The sequence below is a fragment of the Coffea eugenioides genome, chromosome 2 (genome assembly GCF_003713205.1).
Source record: "Coffea eugenioides isolate CCC68of chromosome 2, Ceug_1.0, whole genome shotgun sequence".
In the NCBI taxonomy this organism is placed as follows: domain Eukaryota; kingdom Viridiplantae; phylum Streptophyta; class Magnoliopsida; order Gentianales; family Rubiaceae; genus Coffea; species Coffea eugenioides.
In genome coordinates, this window is record NC_040036.1 from 23,177,221 (window position 1) to 23,198,308 (window position 21,088).

The 21,088-nt window shown below is 37.4% G+C and overlaps 3 protein-coding genes across 6 annotated transcripts; 2 read left to right on the forward strand and 1 right to left on the reverse strand.

Annotated features, from left to right (window-relative positions):
- The first annotated feature begins 1,249 nt into the window (after nucleotides 1–1,249).
- On the forward strand, nucleotides 1,250–9,212 carry LOC113761136 (dynamin-like protein ARC5). The gene is made up of 18 exons (XM_027303994.1): nucleotides 1,250–1,730; nucleotides 2,389–2,553; nucleotides 2,635–2,757; nucleotides 2,888–3,109; nucleotides 3,551–3,684; nucleotides 3,795–3,887; nucleotides 4,065–4,128; nucleotides 4,342–4,390; nucleotides 4,641–4,723; nucleotides 5,105–5,262; nucleotides 5,375–5,435; nucleotides 5,955–6,017; nucleotides 6,114–6,214; nucleotides 6,982–7,039; nucleotides 7,956–8,303; nucleotides 8,565–8,729; nucleotides 8,819–8,896; nucleotides 8,984–9,212. Exons 1-17 carry the CDS (start codon nucleotides 1,368–1,370, stop codon nucleotides 8,885–8,887), a joined length of 2,319 nt encoding a protein of 772 aa, XP_027159795.1. The 5' UTR covers nucleotides 1,250–1,367; the 3' UTR covers nucleotides 8,888–8,896; nucleotides 8,984–9,212.
- A 1,087-nt stretch (nucleotides 9,213–10,299) lies between these two features.
- Nucleotides 10,300–17,365, forward strand: LOC113761140 (15-cis-phytoene desaturase, chloroplastic/chromoplastic). Of its 4 annotated transcripts, none has more exons than XR_003467117.1 (4): nucleotides 10,300–11,921; nucleotides 12,289–12,355; nucleotides 12,473–12,614; nucleotides 16,528–17,365. XR_003467117.1 is itself a non-coding variant. In XM_027303999.1 (1 exon), exon 1 carries the CDS (start codon nucleotides 10,418–10,420, stop codon nucleotides 11,918–11,920), a length of 1,503 nt encoding a protein of 500 aa, XP_027159800.1. In that variant the 5' UTR covers nucleotides 10,301–10,417; the 3' UTR covers nucleotides 11,921–12,088. The 4 variants fall into 4 exon arrangements, 1 of the variants encoding a protein (XP_027159800.1); XR_003467118.1 differs by having other exon boundaries at nucleotides 12,309–12,355; XR_003467119.1 differs by lacking the exon at nucleotides 16,528–17,365 and adding an exon at nucleotides 12,895–12,965.
- Nucleotides 13,286–13,816, reverse strand: LOC113759271 (L-type lectin-domain containing receptor kinase IV.1-like). Its single transcript, XM_027301836.1, has one exon. It carries the CDS (start codon nucleotides 13,814–13,816, stop codon nucleotides 13,286–13,288), a length of 531 nt encoding a protein of 176 aa, XP_027157637.1.
- Nucleotides 17,366–21,088: the final 3,723 nt, after the last annotated feature.

Here is a 21,088-nt window from a genome sequence, read left to right on the forward strand (position 1 = left end):
ATTTTTATTTTTCCTTGGCAAAAATGGTAGATTTCTTCCGCAAAAAAGTTTTGTAATTTAAAAGGTCAGTTGTGATTTTAAAACTTTAACACTAGGTCCACCTTTATTTTTTGGATGTGCTTATCATTGCCCTTAAGATACCAAATAAAATAATTTTTTTTACATATAATGTTTTGAGTGAATTTAAAGAATTTTATAAATTGATTGTAATTTTTTTTAATTTTTTTGTTTGGATAGATAGCTTGAAAATTAGAAAAATGAAAATTTAAAATTGTATTTAACACTTATTTAAGATGTTGTCAAGATGCCAAAAAAATTATTTTCTTCGTCTTTATAGTTTTTTCTGCTATTTTTAACATGTTTTGTAAATTATTAGAAGTTGTAAAATTTTAACATTTTTATCCACGTTATAAAATAAAATCCATTAACGGATCTCTCAATCCTGTTAACAACTTATCATTTTCTATTAAAGAAGCGCATTATTCAAGTTCTCAAATGTTAAGAGATTTTAAATTAGTTTGTTATAACAAGTAAGAGGTCACAACAAAGGACCAACTTTAGAATGAAGTTATCTTGATACTCTCAAAACTAGTTTTTTAATGATACATTTTGATTTGGGAATGTCACAAAACTTTGAAAATAAGAAATGCAAGTGATATTTTTTAAATTTCAAAAGTGCTAAGCAATATAGTCAAAAACCTCTAGGGAGGTTTTTGAAATTATCCATTGTTATAATAAGAAGGGACTAAATTAGTTAGTCATGCATGATAATAGTTAGTTATGATTGATAAGGGTTGGTGTATAACTTGATATGTCAAACACAAGAGATCAAGCCTCCGGGGGTTAGTGCGACCGGTCCAGTAGCCTCCTCTTCAGGAGTAAGGTCCCGTGTTCGACTCTCTCCCCATACCGCGCTGGAATCCTTGGGGCGGGCTCTTCCAGCCTGGGGGATTAGTCTGGTCAATTGACCAGGATACCCCTAGTCGACAAAAAAAAAAAAAAACACAAGAGATCAACACCGTAATTATTCAATTATGTTTTTGATCCACGCACTGTTGGCCTGCTCCACGCGGATCATCCGATCTATTTAACTAGTAGTAGTAATAATAATAATATTAATAAAACGAGTGGCTAAAAATTCTCTGGGCCATTAATGAATTCTTACCCCAAACTAAAACCCAAGAGTCCCGAGCCCAGTTTTCGAATCCGACCTTCAAAATTCAAACTGGAAAAAAAAAAAAATTCTACTCTAATACTAACCGGAGTAACCTCCGTCACTTAAACCGGTGAATTGATAAAAACACACATTCACGCACTCATCCACCGTACTCACCCGCTGCCTCCTCTGCTGGACAATCTTTGGGAAAATGGAGAAAGAGCATGACCCAACATTATCAGCATCGCCGCCGGCAACTGCCGGTTGTGAGTTGGGAGAAGGGCAAGCTAAGCTATATGAGGCCTACAATGAGCTACATGGTTTAGCGCAGGAGTTCGAGACGCCGTTCGACGCCCCAGCTGTGCTGGTTGTGGGTCACCAAACTGACGGCAAAAGCGCACTCGTGGAAGCTCTCATGGGTTTCCAGTTCAACCACGTCGGTGGCGGTACCAAGACTCGCCGGCCCATTACTCTCCATATGAAGTATAATCCCGACTGTGACTCACCTCTCTGTCATCTGCTCTCTGATTCTGACCCCAGCATTGACCAACAGTTGTCACTTCAAGAAATTCAGGTAGTTTAATAGAAAGAGACTACTAAATGTTTGCATAGCATTGTTTACTTACTTTAAAAAACTTGAATACCTTTTTGGTGACGTTGCGTTTTTCCAGTTAGTTATCGTCACTTGCGAGCTTCAAGATTGGCATTTTTTCAATAAAATGCTGTTTTAGCGTGAATGCCAATAAACCAAACAAACAAACGGCTGTTCAATGAGGTGGATTCAATTAATTGGAGGATTGATGATATTGCCTTGATTGTCTATATATATATAAACCCGATCAGTGTTACTGTATTGACTAGGAATTATTGAATTTGGAATCCTTTACGTTCACAAACAGTTCAAGGTAGGTTAGCCGTGCCTTTGATTTCGGAATATAGCAGTTGCCAATTGTGTTTTCAAAAGTTTCCTGCTATGTTACCTTTTACGTGAATTCAACTGGTTAATACATGGTTGAGCCGTACCTTCCAGTAAATGATACAGTATCATATGCGCTGCCAAAGGCTAAATCTAACACCAAAAAGTGAACTTAATTTGTATTTACCATCAATATTTAATTATGCTTCCCACATTCATTTGGAAATAAGTTGGATACACTTTATCATCTGAAGTGAACAGTTTTCCTATAACTGAGGCATTTTTTTAGAATATTTTAACCTCTGTATGATTCTAGGCATATATTGAAGCTGAAAACATGAGGTTGGAGAAGGAACCCTGTCAGTTTTCTTCTAAAGAAATAATCATCAGAGTAGAATATAAGTATTGTCCGAACCTCAGCATTATAGACACTCCAGGACTTGTTGCTCCAGCCCCAGGTCGGAAAAACAGAGCTTTACAGGTCCAGTCTTCTTAGAAACTTCATATCTTTTTCGTGTTTCATTAATGGCGGTGATAAAAGTTGATTTTGTGTACACAACAGGCTCAAGCTCGTGCAGTGGAATCTCTAGTGCGAGCTAAGATGCAGCACAAGGAGTTTATTATTCTATGCCTTGAAGATTGCAATGATTGGAGCAATGCAACTACTAGAAGAGTGGTAATGCAGGTATATACTTGTGTAGTACTAGATTTATCTCAGGAAACCACAAATTTAATGGCAAAATGATTCTTTGATAGTCTTGTCTGTTAATTGAAATCTTGGCTGAATCTCTTTCCATGCCTCTCTCAATATCTAGATTGATCCCGAGCTTTCAAGAACTGTTGTTGTTGCAACGAAGCTCGATACTAAAATACCTCAGTTTGCACGATCATCAGATGTTGAAGTATTTCTTTCGCCACCTGCATCTACTCTTGATGGGTTCATGCTAGGTGACTCCCCTTTCTTCACATCTGTCCCTTCTGGAAGAGTAGGTTTGGGGCATGAATCAGTTTATCGATCAAATGATGAGTTTAAACAGGTTTGTCTTCCCGTATTTGAACTGTATTTACCAATCTGCATTAGCTTTTATGAGTGTTTTTATTGATGATGACAGCTGGTAGATGCCTGTCTAAGTCTATTCATGCCATACAATTGTTGCACAGACAGATAGCTCTTCTCCTTTTGTCTGCTATTAACCAGTATCGGTCTTTCTTTACTGTGTGGTCATTGGGGTGATATTACATGTTAGCCAGAGTCATAAAAGTTGTATGGCCTATGATTTTGATAAGAATGATCATACTTTTTTGGTCTCAAATTATTTGTCTACCTTCAAAACTAGGTTGGCATTTTCTTTGGTCAATCCTCACTACTTGAACTGTATGATGGTTGAAGAATATAAGCCTTTTCTTGTCCGACTTGATTGCTCGCAAGCAGAGGTTACAAACTTTTAAATACTTTCTCATTTATGTTGTCTATGTAGGCTATTTCCTTGAGAGAAATGGAGGATGTAGCAGCATTGGAGGAGAAGTTGGGTAGATCACTCACAAAACAGGAAAGGAGCAGAATAGGTGTCAGCAGCCTTAGGCTGTTCTTAGAAGAGCTATTGCAGAAAAGGTAAAATTTTTCCACAGTTTCATTAATGAGTCATTTATCAAAGAAAGAAATGATCCTATCACTGATCTTTGCATGCTGTAACTGAGAGTTTGAGATTTATGGATTGCAAGGTACATGGACAGTGTACCATTAATCATCCCACTTCTTGAAAAAGAACATAGGAGCAGCACAAGGAAGCTGACTGACATAAATCAAGAGCTAAGGTTTGTAGCTTATCTCCAAATGATATCTGAGTGGGTGAGATGAAATTTGAGGTGAATAAATGAAGTGAGAACCCTTTTTTTTTTAAATTTTTTTGACCACTTCACCCACATCACTAATGGACATAGAATGGACTTTCTACCATTTTCCAACAATAATTTGTTTGAAATTTCTAACAGCACTTTGGATGAAGTAAAACTGAAGGAGAAAGGAAGAGCTTTCCATGACCTGTTCCTTACCAAGGTTAATTCTGCCACGTCCTTGGCATATATGTTAATGATCCTAAAATCCAGTCAATGTTTTTGGCATGAATTCTAGTTATTATTAAGCTCATCCTGTATACGAGTGCATTCCAGAGTTGTTATCACATATGTGAATTCAGAGGTATTTGTGCTTAAATGCTGAAGTACCATTTTGTTCCTTTAGTATTCTGATGGATTCTCATTTCATATACAGTTGTCGCTGCTGTTGAAAGGAACTGTCATTGCTCCACCTGATAAATTTGGTAACCATCTTGATGTTTCTATCATACAACATTGTCTGCATATAGTTTATGGGTTATTTGGAGTTTAAATTTACACTTTCTCTATGTGTATGTGCGAGGAGACTGTTTTAGTGGTGTGATGTATGTTTTAGAGTTTCACATTACACGTGTTGATTCACCTATGTAATTCTAAAACTAAATGCTTTACCTGAAAATTGATTGCTCAAACCAAATTCTGACTATAATTATGCACTTCTGGTCTTGTGTGTAGGGGAAACTCTACAAGACGAGAGGGTCAATGGAGGAGCATTTGTTGGAAGTGATGGTCTTCAGTTTCCACACAAGCTGATACCTGTAAGTTTGGTCGTACCTTGCTATGCGTTCCTCTTTGACTTGAAGTACTTGACGCCCTTGCTTTTCTGTTTTGTGGAAGTGTTGATACATGCTGAATGCTCAAGGCTGTTATTCCAAACTTGCATCTTCTACATAAACTAGATCAAACATTTTAAGATTGCCAAGCATTATGTCTAAACCTGCATTTAAACTGAAATTTTTGTCAATTACATGTAGATATATTACGTCACACAGCTTTATTCCTTTTCACAGTAAAAGTTTCCTTCACCTTTCTTCTGGCTTGTCATTCAGATGAATTAAATTATTATCCAGCACATTTTGATTCTAGTCTAGGGGGAACCCCTCCATTAAGCTCATCAGCAAGTATCTCTGTTTGCATAGAATGCTGGAATGCGTCTTTATGGAGGTGCTCAGTATCATCGTGCAATGGCTGAATTTCGTTTTGTTGTTGGTGGAACCAAATGTCCTCCAATTACACGTGAAGAAATTGTAAATGCATGTGGAGTTGAAGACATTCATGATGGGACAAACTACTCTAGGTACCCATCAATTCTGAGTTAGACTTGGATTTCTGATTCTACTTCATCTTCAGTGTTGCTTTCATGTATCCTGTTGAAGTTTAGTTGTTCTTCTCTCCCTTTCACAATTTAGGACAGCTTGTGTCATTGCTGTTGCAAAAGCTCGTGATACATTTGAGCCTTTTCTTCATCAGGTGATTTGAGTACCTTTCTTTTCTTGTCTTAACTATGTTTTAAGGAAAATTGATCTGGTCATGATTCTGTTCTTGCTAAAGAAATATTTTGAGAATTGGAACACGTTTGTGTTAGTTAAATAGATTGAGATAAAAGATGGTGTTAAATGAGGAGAACTTCTGAAAATCCACAAATATTGGACTCCTAGTCCTAATGTATATAAGCATATGATGCTATTGGGCAGATTAGTGAATGTGAGACTATGAGGACATAAAGAATTAATTGATCATGTTGGTTGGATTTCACAATGCAAAATTTGTTAAAAGACAGGGATGGAGAGAAGGGGAGGAGTAAGGATAGAGAGAAAGAGAACAGACCCAAGTGCTTAAAGTTATCCTCCATTGATATTTCCTACAATGTTAAATATGACAAATTTCAGTAAAAAGTTGTTTTCATGTGGATTTTCTGTTCATTTTCTTCTACTTTCTTTTTTATTCTAAATACGTTTTGTCAAACTAAGTGTTCTTTTCCACTTATAGTTGGGAAACAGGCTGTTGCACATTCTGAAGAGATTGCTTCCCATCTCTGTTCATCTTCTTCAGGTGAGGTATAGTCTTTAGTAATTTGGTTACATCCATTTTCTTTATGATCAATTCCTCCTCTGATGGGTATAATTATACTCTGAATGTTTTTAACAGAAAGATGGTGAATATCTAAGTGGCCATGAAGTATTTCTCAGACGGGTTGCCTCTGCCTTCAACAACTTTGGAGAATCCACTGAAAGATCATGCCGTGAAAAGTAATGTCGTTTGTTTCAACTCCTCTTTGTCAAGTTCTTTGGTTTATTGTTTCTAAAGCAAAATTGCTTCTTTGTTCTTCTCTTTCATGCCATATGACGTGGTGTTTTTGGCTCCAGTTTTGTGGAGCCCTGTTGTTCTAAATAAGGTATTTCATAGATTAATAAAAATATCTTGTATACGGTTTCTGATAGAATTGTCAGCCCTGCTAAGTGAAACTTATGACTACTTGTGCTCAACATAGCCTTTTTGGACACTATGCCGAGAATTTTGGACTGCATATATTCAATACCTTGTATTTGTCATACTTGCAGGCTTCCAATCCAACTTGTTTTCTCTTGAATTGAACAGACAATAAAGTTTTGCACTTCCTTTTGAAATAGATCTTGAATTCTGAAGTCACAGTGGAAAATTGATGACCTTTTTTTAGCCTATTAAGTAGCTTCTGCATTCTCTTTAACTGCACCTCTTGTTCTTTTAGCTCTTAAAATCTTCATCAATTTTATAAATACTTACTTTGCCATATTAATTTGTCATTTTTTTCATATTAAAACCTTCTGACTAATTGTTGCTCAGAATTTCTAGAACTTCACTTTTGGTAAAACTATTCATAGAATTTTGTCTCTCTCTCTCTCTCTCTCTCTCTCTCTCTCTTTTATTTTTATAAAAAATTATTTTAGTGCATGTTCCTGCTTACATTCTTGTTTATTAGGGGGTTTGAAATACATGAGCTGTTCAAATGATTCTGTTGGTCCTTAAATATTTTCAGATGCATGGAGGACTTAGTCAGCACTACTCGCTACGTAACGTGGTCCCTCCACAATAAGGTTTGACATTTTACCTAATAGAGCTACAAATTCTTTTTCCTTTAGAATTTCAAACAAGTCTCTCTGCACCCTTTTAGCCGAATGCAGTATCAGTTACAATTTTAGTCTCTTCCAGTAAGTGATTATTCATTTGCAAAGTCTGCTGACAGTGAACTAATTGTCTCAGTGAACCGTGTCTTTATCCCATGAATTTGAAGAACTGAATTGAATCAACATTTGTAATGTCTTCGTGGGCTATAGTTAGACATGAGTTCTTTAGCTCCTTGTTATTTTGGGTTGGATTTCTGATGGAGGGGGCTTGGGATATGTTTTATTTTTTGCTTGTATGCCATTTTGCTGAGAAACATGGTCAAATGAAATTTTTTTCTTTGGTTTTGGTCTTTGAAAATCGCACTTGTCTTATGTAACTCTGTCTGGTGTGTTTGTACATGAAAGAAAAATATGATCAAGAGAAACTTCATTATTTGATTTTGGTCTTTAGAAATCACAGTGTAATTATTGCTTTTACAAAGATTATACTTAAAATTTTAAAGATTTTTCGGGAAGAGGATGAAGGCTTCGAAATGTTTTCCTTTGGTTGTTGAACCTTTATATCATGCTGAGCTAAAACATTTACTGTATATCTAGAATAGATTGTGGAGTGACATATTTGATTTGGTATGATGTAAATAGTGTTGTTTTCATGAAATGTAAGACAATCAAAAGCTGTGAGGCTGTACCTCACAATGAGAACTTTGTTCATCTTGGTGGCAACATCGTTCAAACTTTATCAGCTTAGATGGATATATTCTAAGCATGCGACTAAACAGAGATCTGTAATCTGATACTCCCTCCTTGCAGAGGCTATATGAACAATATATCCATTACTTTCTGTATGTTTTCTTTTCTTTATGCCTGTCCTACATTATGCTTCCAGAATCGTGCTGGACTACGTCAGTTCTTAGACTCATTTGGTGGATCAGAACAGTCTGCCACGGGTGGTAACTCAGTAGCTGCCAGTCTTTCCCAAGAATTGTCATCTCTGTCTATGGCCAGTGATAAGCAGGACAGTAAGCCAAGGCCAGACGTGAAGCTCGGTCATTTGGCTTCAGGGAATGATTCAAGTGGGAGTGTTCAGGCAACAGAGACAAGATTGGCTGACCTTTTGGATAGCACACTTTGGAACAGGAGGCTTGCTCCTTCTTCCGAAAGGATTGTCTATGCATTGGTTCAACAGATTTTCCATGGGATAAGAGAGTACTTTTTGGCATCTGTTGAGCTGAAGGTTTGCTCTTACATTAGTAATTCTCTTTATTGCACACTGGAGACAGAGAGAGGAGAGTCTTGTTTATTGATACTGATTATGTTTGTCTTTTTGATATTCTTCAGCATTTGTTCTGTTGCTTCCTGCTTCCTTGAATTTCTTCTTTCACTTTCTTTTCGCGCTGAAAAATTTTTTAGTCATTTCAGTTGAGCGTTTTCTGATATTCTCTCAGAATATTGTTGGAGATTTTCCCTATCATCGGCTCTGGCTTCTTTTCTGCAGTTTAACTGTTTCCTCCTCATGCCGGTTGTGGACAAATTACCCGCACTCCTTCGGGAAGACCTAGAATCTGCTTTCCAAGATGATCTGGATAATGTTTTCGACATCACCAATCTGCGCCATTCTCTGGGACAGCAGAGGCGTGAAGTAGAAATTGAGCTTAGACGGGTATATATACATATGCATTGCCTTCATTGCTTCGTCTCTCTTGATTGTGCCATCTCTTGTTTTCTCAAAAACCATATAATGATTTGCAGATAAAACGACTTAAAGAGAAGTTCAGGCAGATTCATGAGCAACTAATTTCACATGAAGTCATGTGCTAGTCATAACCGGTTAGATATGTAAAGTTGAGTTTCTTTTCATGCCATTTCCAGCAATGTATGATATCTTTTTAATAAAATTTTTTCCCTTTCTTTCAGACCAGTTTGAAGGTGGGATGATCAAGTGCTGGTGCCATTTGAGTTAGTTGTATGACCACAAACGTGTGCCAGTTGAATCGATGCATTAGAGACTTGATCAACCTGAAAATCTCATCCAAGCTTTAGATTTTGTGACTTTGTTTCTGTTTTTTTTTTCCTTGCACGTTTTCTTCTCTGCTTTTGGATAAATATCTCAGAAGTTATTTAATTTCTCATCCTTTTTCAAAAAGGGAAGAAAAAAAAAACTTTGAATCAAATAATACTCTTTATTCTTCAGCCACCAAAAAAGGAAAATAAAAATCCAAAAACAAAAGAGCTATGGCAAGTTGGCAACTAAAACCGAACTGCCTTTGGGATGGCAGTTTGATATTTGAGGCGACCAGTGAGACCCAAGACTGAAAGATCAAATCTGATGGCAAAAAATGCACCATTAAGAAAAGCATATTGTTAATTAGGAAATGGGCATTGCTTGCAACATTATAAAAGCACTTTATTTATTTTATATTTTTAATTATTTTTTTATATTACATACATCACATTTACATTTTCAGTAGTATTTTAAATAATTTTTCCAAATAATCTCCTATTTGGAATGACTTCATTGTCTTTCCACGGAGTGCTGAAACCGTCAGGATCGAAACCATCAAATAACTTGCAGGCTCCCATTTTGATCCCTCAGTTGCACAGTCATACTCAAAAGAAGCCTCTGTGGTTGATGCGCAAAGCTTTTCCCCAATAACAACAGAAGCCAACTGGTGAAGAACTTGATCCATGGATCAAGGATAGGAGGGGTCGACCACTGTTTGGTACGAGGATCATACCGCTCAAAGCTTGCATCAGGCACATGATTGGAGTAGGGGGGGGGGGGGCAGCAAGAACGTACAAAATGCCTCCAATCACTAGAGCAAGGGGACAAGACTTGCCAGAAATCATTTCCTTTTGAGGTGAAAGACCAACTGAAGCTGAGGCAAACAAAGAGATGCTTTTTGGGAATCCAGCGAAGGTGCTGCTTAGCAGTGCTCCTCTTGAGCATGGGCGGAAACTGCTCGTCGTAGCGGGCAGGGGAGGCGATTTGCTCTGTGGGATGTGCATGTAGAGAACTAATTATTCTGTCTGACATTGTCATTTTTTTTTTAATGTTTTAATGGCAAAAAATATATATGATGCTACGTTGACTGCTAGGAATCATTAAAGGGACCCGGATGCTGCTAAAAACTTGCTAGAAGCTCAATGAATGTATCAAATAAAAGGCAATTAGGTTGGAAAAAGAAAAAGGATCTGTAGCAGTACCATTCTTTGCTATTTACATATTTGTTGAGGCGAGGCGCGTAATGCCCACGTGGCAATGTGACCGAAGAGAATGCCACCGCGGATTTGAAGCCAACTCAAAAGGTCATATGGATAAGGCACATACCCCGTAAATCATCAACGACGATGACGCTGCCCCTTTCCCCGTTCGCCATCATCAGCCCCTTTCCAGCACCAGCTTTCACTACCTCCAACACAAACCTCTCTCATTCCTGTCATCCTTTCTATCACCGTTTCAAGCCCATCAATGCCTCCTCACAAATCTCCCTCCACTCCCCTTTGTGCAGTCAAAGCCCCTCCACCTCCTCCTCTTCTTCCCTCCCTACAAAAACCGGCGTCATTGTGATCGGAGCTGGCCTCGCCGGCTTAGCCGCTGCCACTCGCCTCCAAGCCGACAATATCCCCTTCCTCCTCCTCGAAGCTTCTGACGCTGTTGGTGGCCGCGTCCGTTCCGACCTCGTCGACGGCTTCATTCTCGACCGCGGCTTCCAAATCTTCATCACCGCTTACCCCGAAGCTCAAAAGCTCCTCGATTATTCACCTCTTAACCTCCAGAAGTTCTATGCCGGAGCTCAGGTCTACTACGACGGTCGCTTCCACATCGTAGCTGACCCCATCCGTCACTTCTCCGATGCTCTGTCGTCCCTCGCGAACCCCATTGGTACGATTGCAGATAAACTCCTCATCGCTTTGACCAGAATCAGGGTTTTGACTCAACCCGACGATGAAATTCTGAGCGCTCCTGAGGTTTCGACCATTGATTTTTTGAGGAAAATCGGATTTTCGGATTCAATTCTGGATAGATTTTTCCGGCCCTTTTTTGGAGGCATTTTCTTCGACACCGAGCTCAAAACGACGTCGCGGCTATTCGATTTCATCTTCAAATGTCTAGCTCTCGGCGAAAACACGATTCCCGCCTGTGGCATTTCCGCCATTCCAGATCAATTGGCTGCCAAATTGCCGTCAAATTCGGTCTTTTTCAACTCAAGAGCAAGTTCTATTAGCGTTATCCAGGCGGATTCCGACGACTTCACCGTGAGGTTAGAGAATGGGGAGGAGGTGAAGAGCGAGCTGGGAGTAATAGTGGCGGTCGAAGAATTCGAAGCGGTTAAGATTTTGGCGGGAAACTTGGACACTCCGGTTCAGGAAATAATTCCGATTCGGAGCACTGTTTGTTTGTATTTCTCAGCGGATCAGGATAAGGTGCCGGTTAAGGATCCGGTTTTGTTTCTTAACGGGTCAGGAAAAGGGGTTGTGAATAATATGTTTTTTGCCACCAATGTGGCTCCATCTTATGGACCTCCGGGAAAGGGGTTGGTTTCAGTATCTTTAATTGGGTCGTTTGATAACGTGGGCGAGGAGGAGTTGGTGGAGGGCGTTGTTAAGGAACTCTCGGGGTGGTTTGGGGAGGGTCTTGTAGGGTCGTGGAAGTATTTGAGGATGTATAGGGTGGGGTATGCCCAACCGAATCAATGCCCGCCCACAGATTTAAAGAAGAATCCGAGGGTTAAATCCGGTTTGTATATATGCGGTGATTATGTGACTAGTGCTACATTTGATGGCGCTTTGGTTTCTGGAAGGAGAGCTGCCGAAGCCTTGATAAGGGAGAGGACACTGAGTAAAGTTTAAGGTTTATAAATTTCTTGTAAATTGGCTTTGATGTCTATTTTTGCAGGTACTTTGAAAGTAATTTTGTACTAACTTGGAAATTGTAAGAGAATCTGTAAAATCCACGCTTTCATTTCTTGACCCTAATTGTTTGTGATTTATGAATTGATTAGTACGCTCTTTACAGTCTGTTTCAGTATGACTTTACCATAGCTAGCATGCAGTTCATTTACAGAAATTGTTGCAGCATTATGATAGCATGCAAACCGTGGAACTGATGCGTGTACTTTGGTCGAATATTTTCTCATATCAAGTACCTCGGCACATTCATACCATTGAATGTGCTTTTTTTTTTTTTTTTTTGATTGTGCTATTCTTTGAATCATCAGTGCTGGCTGCTTCATTGCAGTTCAACTCTTTGCTCCTGTTGGTCATGCTGGGATCTGCATTATAAAGGTGATGTGGATAATGTTTTGGCATTAATAATTTCTGGCGTTCACTGACAGCTGAACCATGAAAGTGGAATTTCAGTTTGGAATTTTAAAGATAACTATTATCTTCACTCCCGTGCAGTTCTTACTTGTATTCTTTGTGTTCCCTCCAAAAGTGTCCCTGAGTTGCAGATTCAAAGCCTTGCAGAGAAATCACATCCCTCAGCAGCGCAATTCACTTTGGATCATCAAAATGCCATTACTATCTTCAGCTTGTCTGTAAGGTATTTCCTTTCTCATTCCAACTCCAGCAAAAAGCAAAACTATGTAAGATTATCAATCCTTTATTGTCCTCTGCAAGTTCGGTTCATTTCTTCACGAGCACGACTGAAAGTATGGACATTGGTATCAATCTGTCTCGTGATTATAGGTTTTGAAAGACCCCATACTTAAGTCATTGATAAATTATTTTCCTCAGACTATTGATTAAAATACAGCAGCATTGAGCTATTCTTTCAATTTTAAAAAGTTAATGCAACATGGACAGCTGATACTTGATTGCAGAACACAATGGATGCACTTCCAAGTGTTCAACAGGGTAGAAAGTGATTCTTGTAGCCTGCTTAGAAGCAATTGTCTTGCCTAAGCTTGAGAAACTAGTACTCCTAGATGAAGTTACTGCTCCACATGAAGGATATAAGTCATCCAGGCAAATGTCAGGATAGTCTATTCGTGTGATGACCCCGGAAGCTTCATGCTGGAAATCAGGAGGAAGCGGAGGAAGGCTGGATCACCTAATAGAACTTCCACCACCCTTCTCATAGTAGGTCTGCACTCAGGCTGAGGATGAGCGCATGTCAGGCCTAGAGTAAGCACTGGTTCAACTTCGTAAAGGTTATACTGGTTGAGTGAGGGATTGACTGCTTGAACCACTGCTCCTCGTGAGTGTGACTCCTTAACCCAGTCCACTGTTACCAATTCTTTGTGGCTGTATTGGTCTCCTTCGACAAGTTATCTCTAGCATGAATGCTCCATAACCATACACATCGCTGCTGCTTGTAGCTTTTCCAGTCCTGGTGATTTCAGGGCCCAGGTATCCAAGTGTTCCGACTACGTGTGTAGTCTGTGGATGAATCCCATGGCTGTAAGTTCTGGCCAGGCCAAAATCTCCAAGCTTCGCATTAAGATTTGCATCTATGAGAACATTGCTGGGTTTAACATCTCTGTGAAGTACCATCTGATTGCATTCTTCATGGAGATATAGTAATGCCTTGGCAACACCAAGAAGGATCTTGTATCCTTGTACCCAAGTCAGTTGCTTAATATTTTGGTGAGTATCGTCAAACAAAATCTTGTCAAGACTTCCATTTGGTACATAGTCATAGACAGGTAGTTCATCATGTTTCCTGCACCAGCGATGCAATTGTACTCGGTTTTGATGCCTGAGTCTCCTCATGCTTGCTATTTCTGCTGCTAATTCTCTCATTCCTTGACGTGAATCAGGGCAACCTTCTTTATTGTCACTTCCAGCCCTGTACTAGGGACTACTCCCTTGCATACCTTCCCGAAACCTCTTGTCCCTATGACATTCTCCTCTCTAAAGCCCCTAGTGGCGGCATACAGCTCAGAGTATTTGAATCTGCAAGCTCCACAATTTCCCAGTCTTCTAAAATCCCATCCCTGTTTCTAACATGATTTATGACATGAAGAGCTCCTGAAACAATTAAGAAAACTAAAGTCAAGCTGGCTAAGGTAATACCGATGAGAAATCCCTTCGTGTGCACTGCCTTCATTTTTATAGGTTTGACAAGAAATCGAAGCTCAAAAGGATCTAAATCCTGTGCCTTCCCTCCTATCTTGAGGCTCCATCCAAGCATACTATGAGCGGCTGAAAGTTGTCCAGTGGAAGCAGAGAAGCCAGCATACATGTAGTCATCTAAGAAAGATGAAAGGTCAATAGGAAAAGATATGAGAGGCCGAGATGTCCTTCTCAATGCTAGAGGAGATACAGTAATATTAACGAGCATCTCCTAGTTGTCATAATCAATCCATGCCCGAATACCATTTCCGCGATGGAGAATTATTGACTGGTTTTCTTTGCCAGTGTCATCTATATAATAAGCAGCTGCTCTATATATATATATATATATATACATACACACACACATACTAGTAATAGTTCATGTGCAAAGCACGTGATTGTAATAGCTTAAAATATATTATTCTTTAAATACTAAAAATTTTTTACAAAAATTTGATCATCAACATCATAATATAGTATTCTTAAGTTATTTATTATTTTAAGCTAGTTACTTTTAAAAATTTTATTAAATGAAAAGAGACAGAAAACATTCCAATGTAATTGACATGTCATTTAGGATTGAATTTGGAATCATGTACCAAACACTTTTTGATTTATAGTTTGAACTCTAGTATATCAAATATTGATAACATATTATGTTTTACCAAAATTATTGTGTATTTATGATTCTATTGCATATAAACCGCAATCATTGCAATTTTTTATAAACGAAGAATATAATTAAGTTAGAAAAATAAATAAACATACATGTAATTTGAATACTTTGTATTATGTTAATTCTATTTTTGTCAATAATGGAGTGTAAATGATCCTCGATGTAAAGTTTTTTTGGCTTGTACATTCTGACAATTGAAAGTTTATAGATAGAGATAGTTGAAGTTTTTTTATTTTCCTTTTCTTTTGTTCATATTTTTAGCACAATCCAATGCGAAGCAAAAGCAATAAGTCTACTTTTTTCATATGAGCACAATATTTTGGTTTTAGTATTAGTTGTTTTTGATGATCATGGAATTGGAATGAGAATTGTGGCTAATTAACAATTTTAATATTAATTTTTTTTGTATATTGCAGTGTTTTATTTTTAATTGCCAATTTTTAATCCATAACCACTATCATTATTATCAATTATTAGAATGCACTAAATATGTCTAATTACAATTGTCACCATATATAAAATTTACTTAATTTTAAAGTTTTTCATCTCATAACGGTTTCCCTTATTAGCTAATATTGCAATACAATAAATATATGTAATCATTAGAAAAAAAAAGGATATTAGGGCATCACTAAAAACAATTTGGATATCATTTTCATTTTATCATTCTTCATTTTAAATTTACTCTTATTATAATTCTTATTTTATCATTGGATATGGCTTTTACCTTGAAGGATGGACTTGGTTTGCTCAAACCAATACATATGAAATATTACTATATTATTGTCAATAACAATGTTTGTCTTCCCTTGGATATAAGTGATTTGGATGTTGTCTTTGGTATTATTTGAATTGTATTCTAACTTTTTAATTCATATGCTATTTACTTTATGTCATTTTATGAATAGTTTTCAATTTTTTTTTTTCAGTTTTTTTTTTTTGATCGGTTGCTATTAATGATAATAGTGGTTTGTATGGTGTTATTTCAGATTTCTTTTTTTCCAATTTAATACTATTATTTCAGTTATAAATGTGTTATCATGTTTTGTGTATTGAAATTCCATTGGGTGCAATATGAAAAATTCTTTATATGGGCAAAAAGTGCATAATTGTAAAATTTGCTCGTGATATTTGTATGAAGATATACAGATGAATTAGTGTTCTCTTCTCCTTGTATGTTTCTCTATTTTCTGGAGAGTATCTGTATTTTGACATTGATTTTATATATATATATATATATAATCTTAACCAATGACTAATGAGAAATTTTTCATACTTCAATTAAGAAATTTTGATACGTATAATAATTGGAGATGGAGTTCAAGGGTAGGTAAATAGTTTTTAATGAGCAATTTTTAATTATAATTATCAATACTATTAAGATGTAATCAATTGGAGTGTTTTATTTCTTTTAACTAGTGCCACATTAAAATGCAATAATTTTAATTAAAAGACATGAGGGTAATTTAGGGATAACAAAAACTAAGATAAAAAAAGTGCTTACACTTACATTCCCTAATACCAAGATTCATATTTTTTATATTGTAATGATGATAATGATAATGATAATGATAATGATGTATATATATATATATATAATTATCAATATATTATCAATACATATATATAAAATTATCAAAATTATCTTTATTTATAATATAAAGATATATATATATATATATATATTGTCTAATCCTACATGATTGTCATTGATGTCCAGGAGTTCAGGATTCTGAACAGTATCAAACTCAACTGCTAGAAAACCTGTGTTAAATTTTGCAATGCTAGTGTTATCTGGAAGCCCAAGGAACTGGTTTGGAAGACAACCTCTTGGTTTTTTGTGGGCATAAGAACAAAGGCAAAGCCATGAGTTCCAAGATTAGGATGTCTCGGGGTGATGGCGAACACAAAAGTTGCGCTGAAATTAATGGGAGAAGATTTGTCACTACTCTTCTGTTTGCTTTCTTTTAACTGCAAAGGATCTGAATAGAATGCACGTCCAATTAACCTGGACGAGTCATTAGTTATGGTAAGCATGCCATCAGATGTCACATATGCAGCTCCAAGACTCCATCCAAGCTGATGTTTGCTTGGAGAAACCCATTGTATGTGAAACTGCTTTCTGAACCTACAAATTCTAGAAGGAAAAGGTGCACGAGTCTCGAAATGAAATTCGGCTTAGAGTTGCCTTGGCTCACAGGATTTTGAGGTACAAAAAGTAGGATGCAATATGAGGCACTGTTCAACAGTTCTGAGCTAATGGAAACTGCATGCTCTACATATATTTCATGCAGGAATAGAAATTCCTGCCAGAGTTCCAAATATCTTGGAATCCGGGACAATTTGCCATGAGTGGAAAATAAAAAAGGCAACCTGGAGCCAGGTCTTGGGCCTTGTTCCTCCTGTTATGGAGTTAATATTGCTTTCTAGCAAATCTGTAATCTAGTGATTCTAGTTTTGTTGCTAGACTGCGGTATGTGTAGTAAAACCTGACCACCATTATCTCTCATTTCCACCTGTTTGACCCATATAATTGTATCTATGATATTAAAGCTGTTTTGCCCCTAGCTGTTTCTCTGCGCACATGGTATTGCCCATTTTTGGACTCTTGTGATTGCTTGATAGGAAAGTTCTACTCCTACTCAATGTTTGTGCCATTTAGATGGGGAAAAGAGTAAATCCATTGAATTTGTATTAGGCGACAGAGTTGTTGGAAGTGACAGAGCAACTTGTCCTTGTTATCTTCTGGGCAACTACTTCATGAGCTGAGAATATTTGGACAGGTGCACTCAAAACCCAAGCGCTGATGGAACTGCAGCCGCAAGTGCAAGTGTTATATTTCTGGTCTTAGTGAAGTATTCATTGCAAAATGTTTTAGTACTGATCAGTCGGGCCATAGTGATGTTCTCTTTGCTCTTTTTGCTAGATATAAACAGGAGTGACAGTGGATATAGTGTCTTGAAGAGTCGATGATGCTCAATAGAAGGGGATCAAAGTGCTGGCTTTGAGATTTCAGCTACAAAAGATCAACTTGCTGCTGGTGCCTGAACCATTTTTTCACGATCCCGTCTTTGTAGCTTAGGAACGAACTGCAAATACTTGGTAAGGAATAAACAAATTAAAAACATGAAGCATGTCGGCAGAAGGAAGTGAGCATATGCCAATTTTGTATGAACATAAGAAGGGCTTTGTCCGTCTTTCAAGAAGAAAATTGCTAAGTTTTAGTTGAGTCTTTATTTGAACAAGTTCGAAACTGCATCATTCCCCGAGACATTGAGAAAATAAAGCTTCACAAGCAACATTCACTTGCAGCGATTACATTATTGAAAACAAAGATGGGGAAGGACTAGGAGAAATATGGAGGAGGACTGGGAGAAAACCAAAAAGAAGCAAGAAGTCATTGCTAATCTGGTTTGAGGCATAAGAAGCCATCCTTGCCTCCGGTTTGAGGCTCAATCATTGAAGAGACAGTTTGTGGAAAATTCTTTCACGTTTCATTTTAGTCGCTGCAAAGTTGATAAAAACATATACTAAACATGAGTAATTTCATTATCAACAGTTCCTCTGGAATATTTCTTGGCTGGTAGCTGAGTCTACACCATCATATATCAAAAGATAAATCGCTTGGATCCTTTAACCTCCTGCATGAAAGATATCAATTACTTTCAGACACTACTAGTTTTGCAAACAGATGAATGTCACGACAGCATTCTCCTTATCTTTTCAACTTCAAGAACGTTGACATTACTCAGCGGTCATGAGTATTAGTAAATGTAAAGCTTTCTGGCACATTACAAGCATTCGCTTTATTGAAGTTTTGATGTGCACTCACATTCTCTGTGTTCTGTGTATCAGAAGAGAACTGCGAGGGCCGACTGACAGACATCTTAGCACTGTGTCCTTTGCGGCTGTTATTAACTGGAACATTAAGTCTGCTTTGGGGCCGGTCCATTCTTAGTTGCAAAATTTGGGCTATGGAATCCTCTCGCTCGCCCGCATTAATATCTTCCAAATTCACTGAACCGAATTAGCAGTATAAATTTAGCAGTCCAGCGGCTCAAAAAGAAAAAGAAAGAATTAGTATGCTGAAAGTTTATGATGATATCTTCTGTCATTTGTCATCGGCTAAAGACACTACTAACTAAGCAGAAATATGTAAATTAGACTGATCAGAAATATCTCAACCTGAGTACGTAATTGGACCACGATCCTAAAAGTACCAATTGATTGGTAGTTCTTCATAGCCTGCTTTGTGTCATGTCAGTGCTTTATATGTACTGCTCGCTCTTGTTAAATATCATGTCATAAATTTCTATTATTGGACTTGTAACAGATTAACTTTGCTTTCCTAACCCTAAAAGTTACCTAATAGTTGGGCAAAAGGCTATTGAGCTGATGAGCTCTCAATTAAACGAGTGAAAATCAAGATAGAGATGAGTTTTTCGCCACTGAGGGAATGCAAAGGTGGGGACTCCACGACCCACCTCTCTACTGGAAGAAAAGACACAACTATATGTGTATCTATCTATCTATCTATGCAGTCATCTCTCTCATCTTCAACTTCACCTGTCTCATTCTCGAGTCTTTAAACTTGATTATGGCTCCATTAATAACGTTTGGCATTTGGATAAGGCTCAAACACAAAGTTGGGGTTCACCAAGTTGGTTGGCAAATAGTACAACGTTTTCAATTGGAAAATGGATATTAGCACTCCAAAAAAAATTCTCTAACACTTTATCACCTTTTATGCTTTTCTTCTTTCTAATATTCCAATTAGATTGTGTGTTTCCACAAATCGTTGGAATTGTGCTCCGAAACCCTATGACCTTCTCCGTAGATCCACTCTAGCCCTTGGAATTAATTACGCATTTTTTAAAAAATTTTTTTTTGGGTAGAAAGAAGAAAAGAGAAGATGAGCCCACATGCACTCATGCAACAGCAAGTACAATAATTGATCTTACCAATAACATTAGAAACATATGTTAAATTTGTTCATGAAATTATTAGAACAACCTAAAATTTGTACTTGTGTTGGTTGATGCAGGGTGGCTTCGTATTGTTTTTGTCTTACGCTGCTAAGCTAATTGTTTGGAACGAAATCACCAGCAGTTGCATTGGTTCGCAGTACATATTTAGTGTGATCCTATGCTACGGATGCAATGAGTTTTCATTCTCAAGTGATTTGGTAGGTGAACTTGAGGATAATTTTATGATCTTCTGATTCCTGCTTTCTGTTCCTGCTTCCTAGGTGCGTGTGTGATCCAATCTGATGAGTTGGTTAATTATCTACCTAGCGATACACTGAAATTACAGCAGCACTATACTACATGGTAGGTATTATACATCAGCCTCAAATAACAATTCAGCCAAATTAAATACTACATGGTAGGTAATAGTAAATGGTAAGTTGAACTAACTTGTAGTGAATATGGTGATTACAAGCCTTTCTTACAGGGCCTAGTTTATTATTATGGATATATATATTCTCTCTAATTCGCAGTCTAATGCACGCACTCTCTGTTCAGGTTCGACAAGATTTCAGATGCAAGACATGCACAAGTTTTAATCTCTTCTTAAATTGGTTGTCTTGACTACTGAGTTAACTGATGATCAGGTGCATGCTGAGCACAATTAAGAACATTAATTGGTGCACAGCATCCAGTTTTGCTCCCTCCTCCTCCCTTCAGTTTCAACCATATGTCATGCAAGAAAATGTTGACCATCTGGGAGATAAAAGAGGATATTTAGACAGCTAGCGTTGGATTATCTTTTTCATAGGAAGATAGATATGATCACGCCGAGGAGTATCCATCTTCCATTGAGATGTATTTGTCTATGGCATGACAATCCCTAAGTGTGATAGGGAAGCTATGAAAGAAAGCCATGAGCAAGTGGGGAGGGGAGGTGTTTCTGTCTTTTTACCCTAAAATCGTACTTCATGGCATACTTGTTTTGACTTTTGACAATAAGATTGTGGGGCAGTCATCCAAGCTAGGTTATCATGTGTTGCCATGTACAAGAGGCAAAGGTGTCTTTTAAATTGGGGTCCTATCTTGGATAGATAGTCTTTTGGAAGTTTTAGAATCAAAAGTGAAGGTAGATTTGTGAGATATATGCCTAAATAGATGTAAAAAGGTGCTGCAATCAATCTTAGGCCCCCCCCCCCCCCCCCCACAACAAAAAAAAAGTAAATTTTTTTGGCTAAAGAATTTTGATAAATAAATATCTGTCATCTCTTCGCTTATATAATGTGTATTTAATTATTAAATCCACAAAATTCT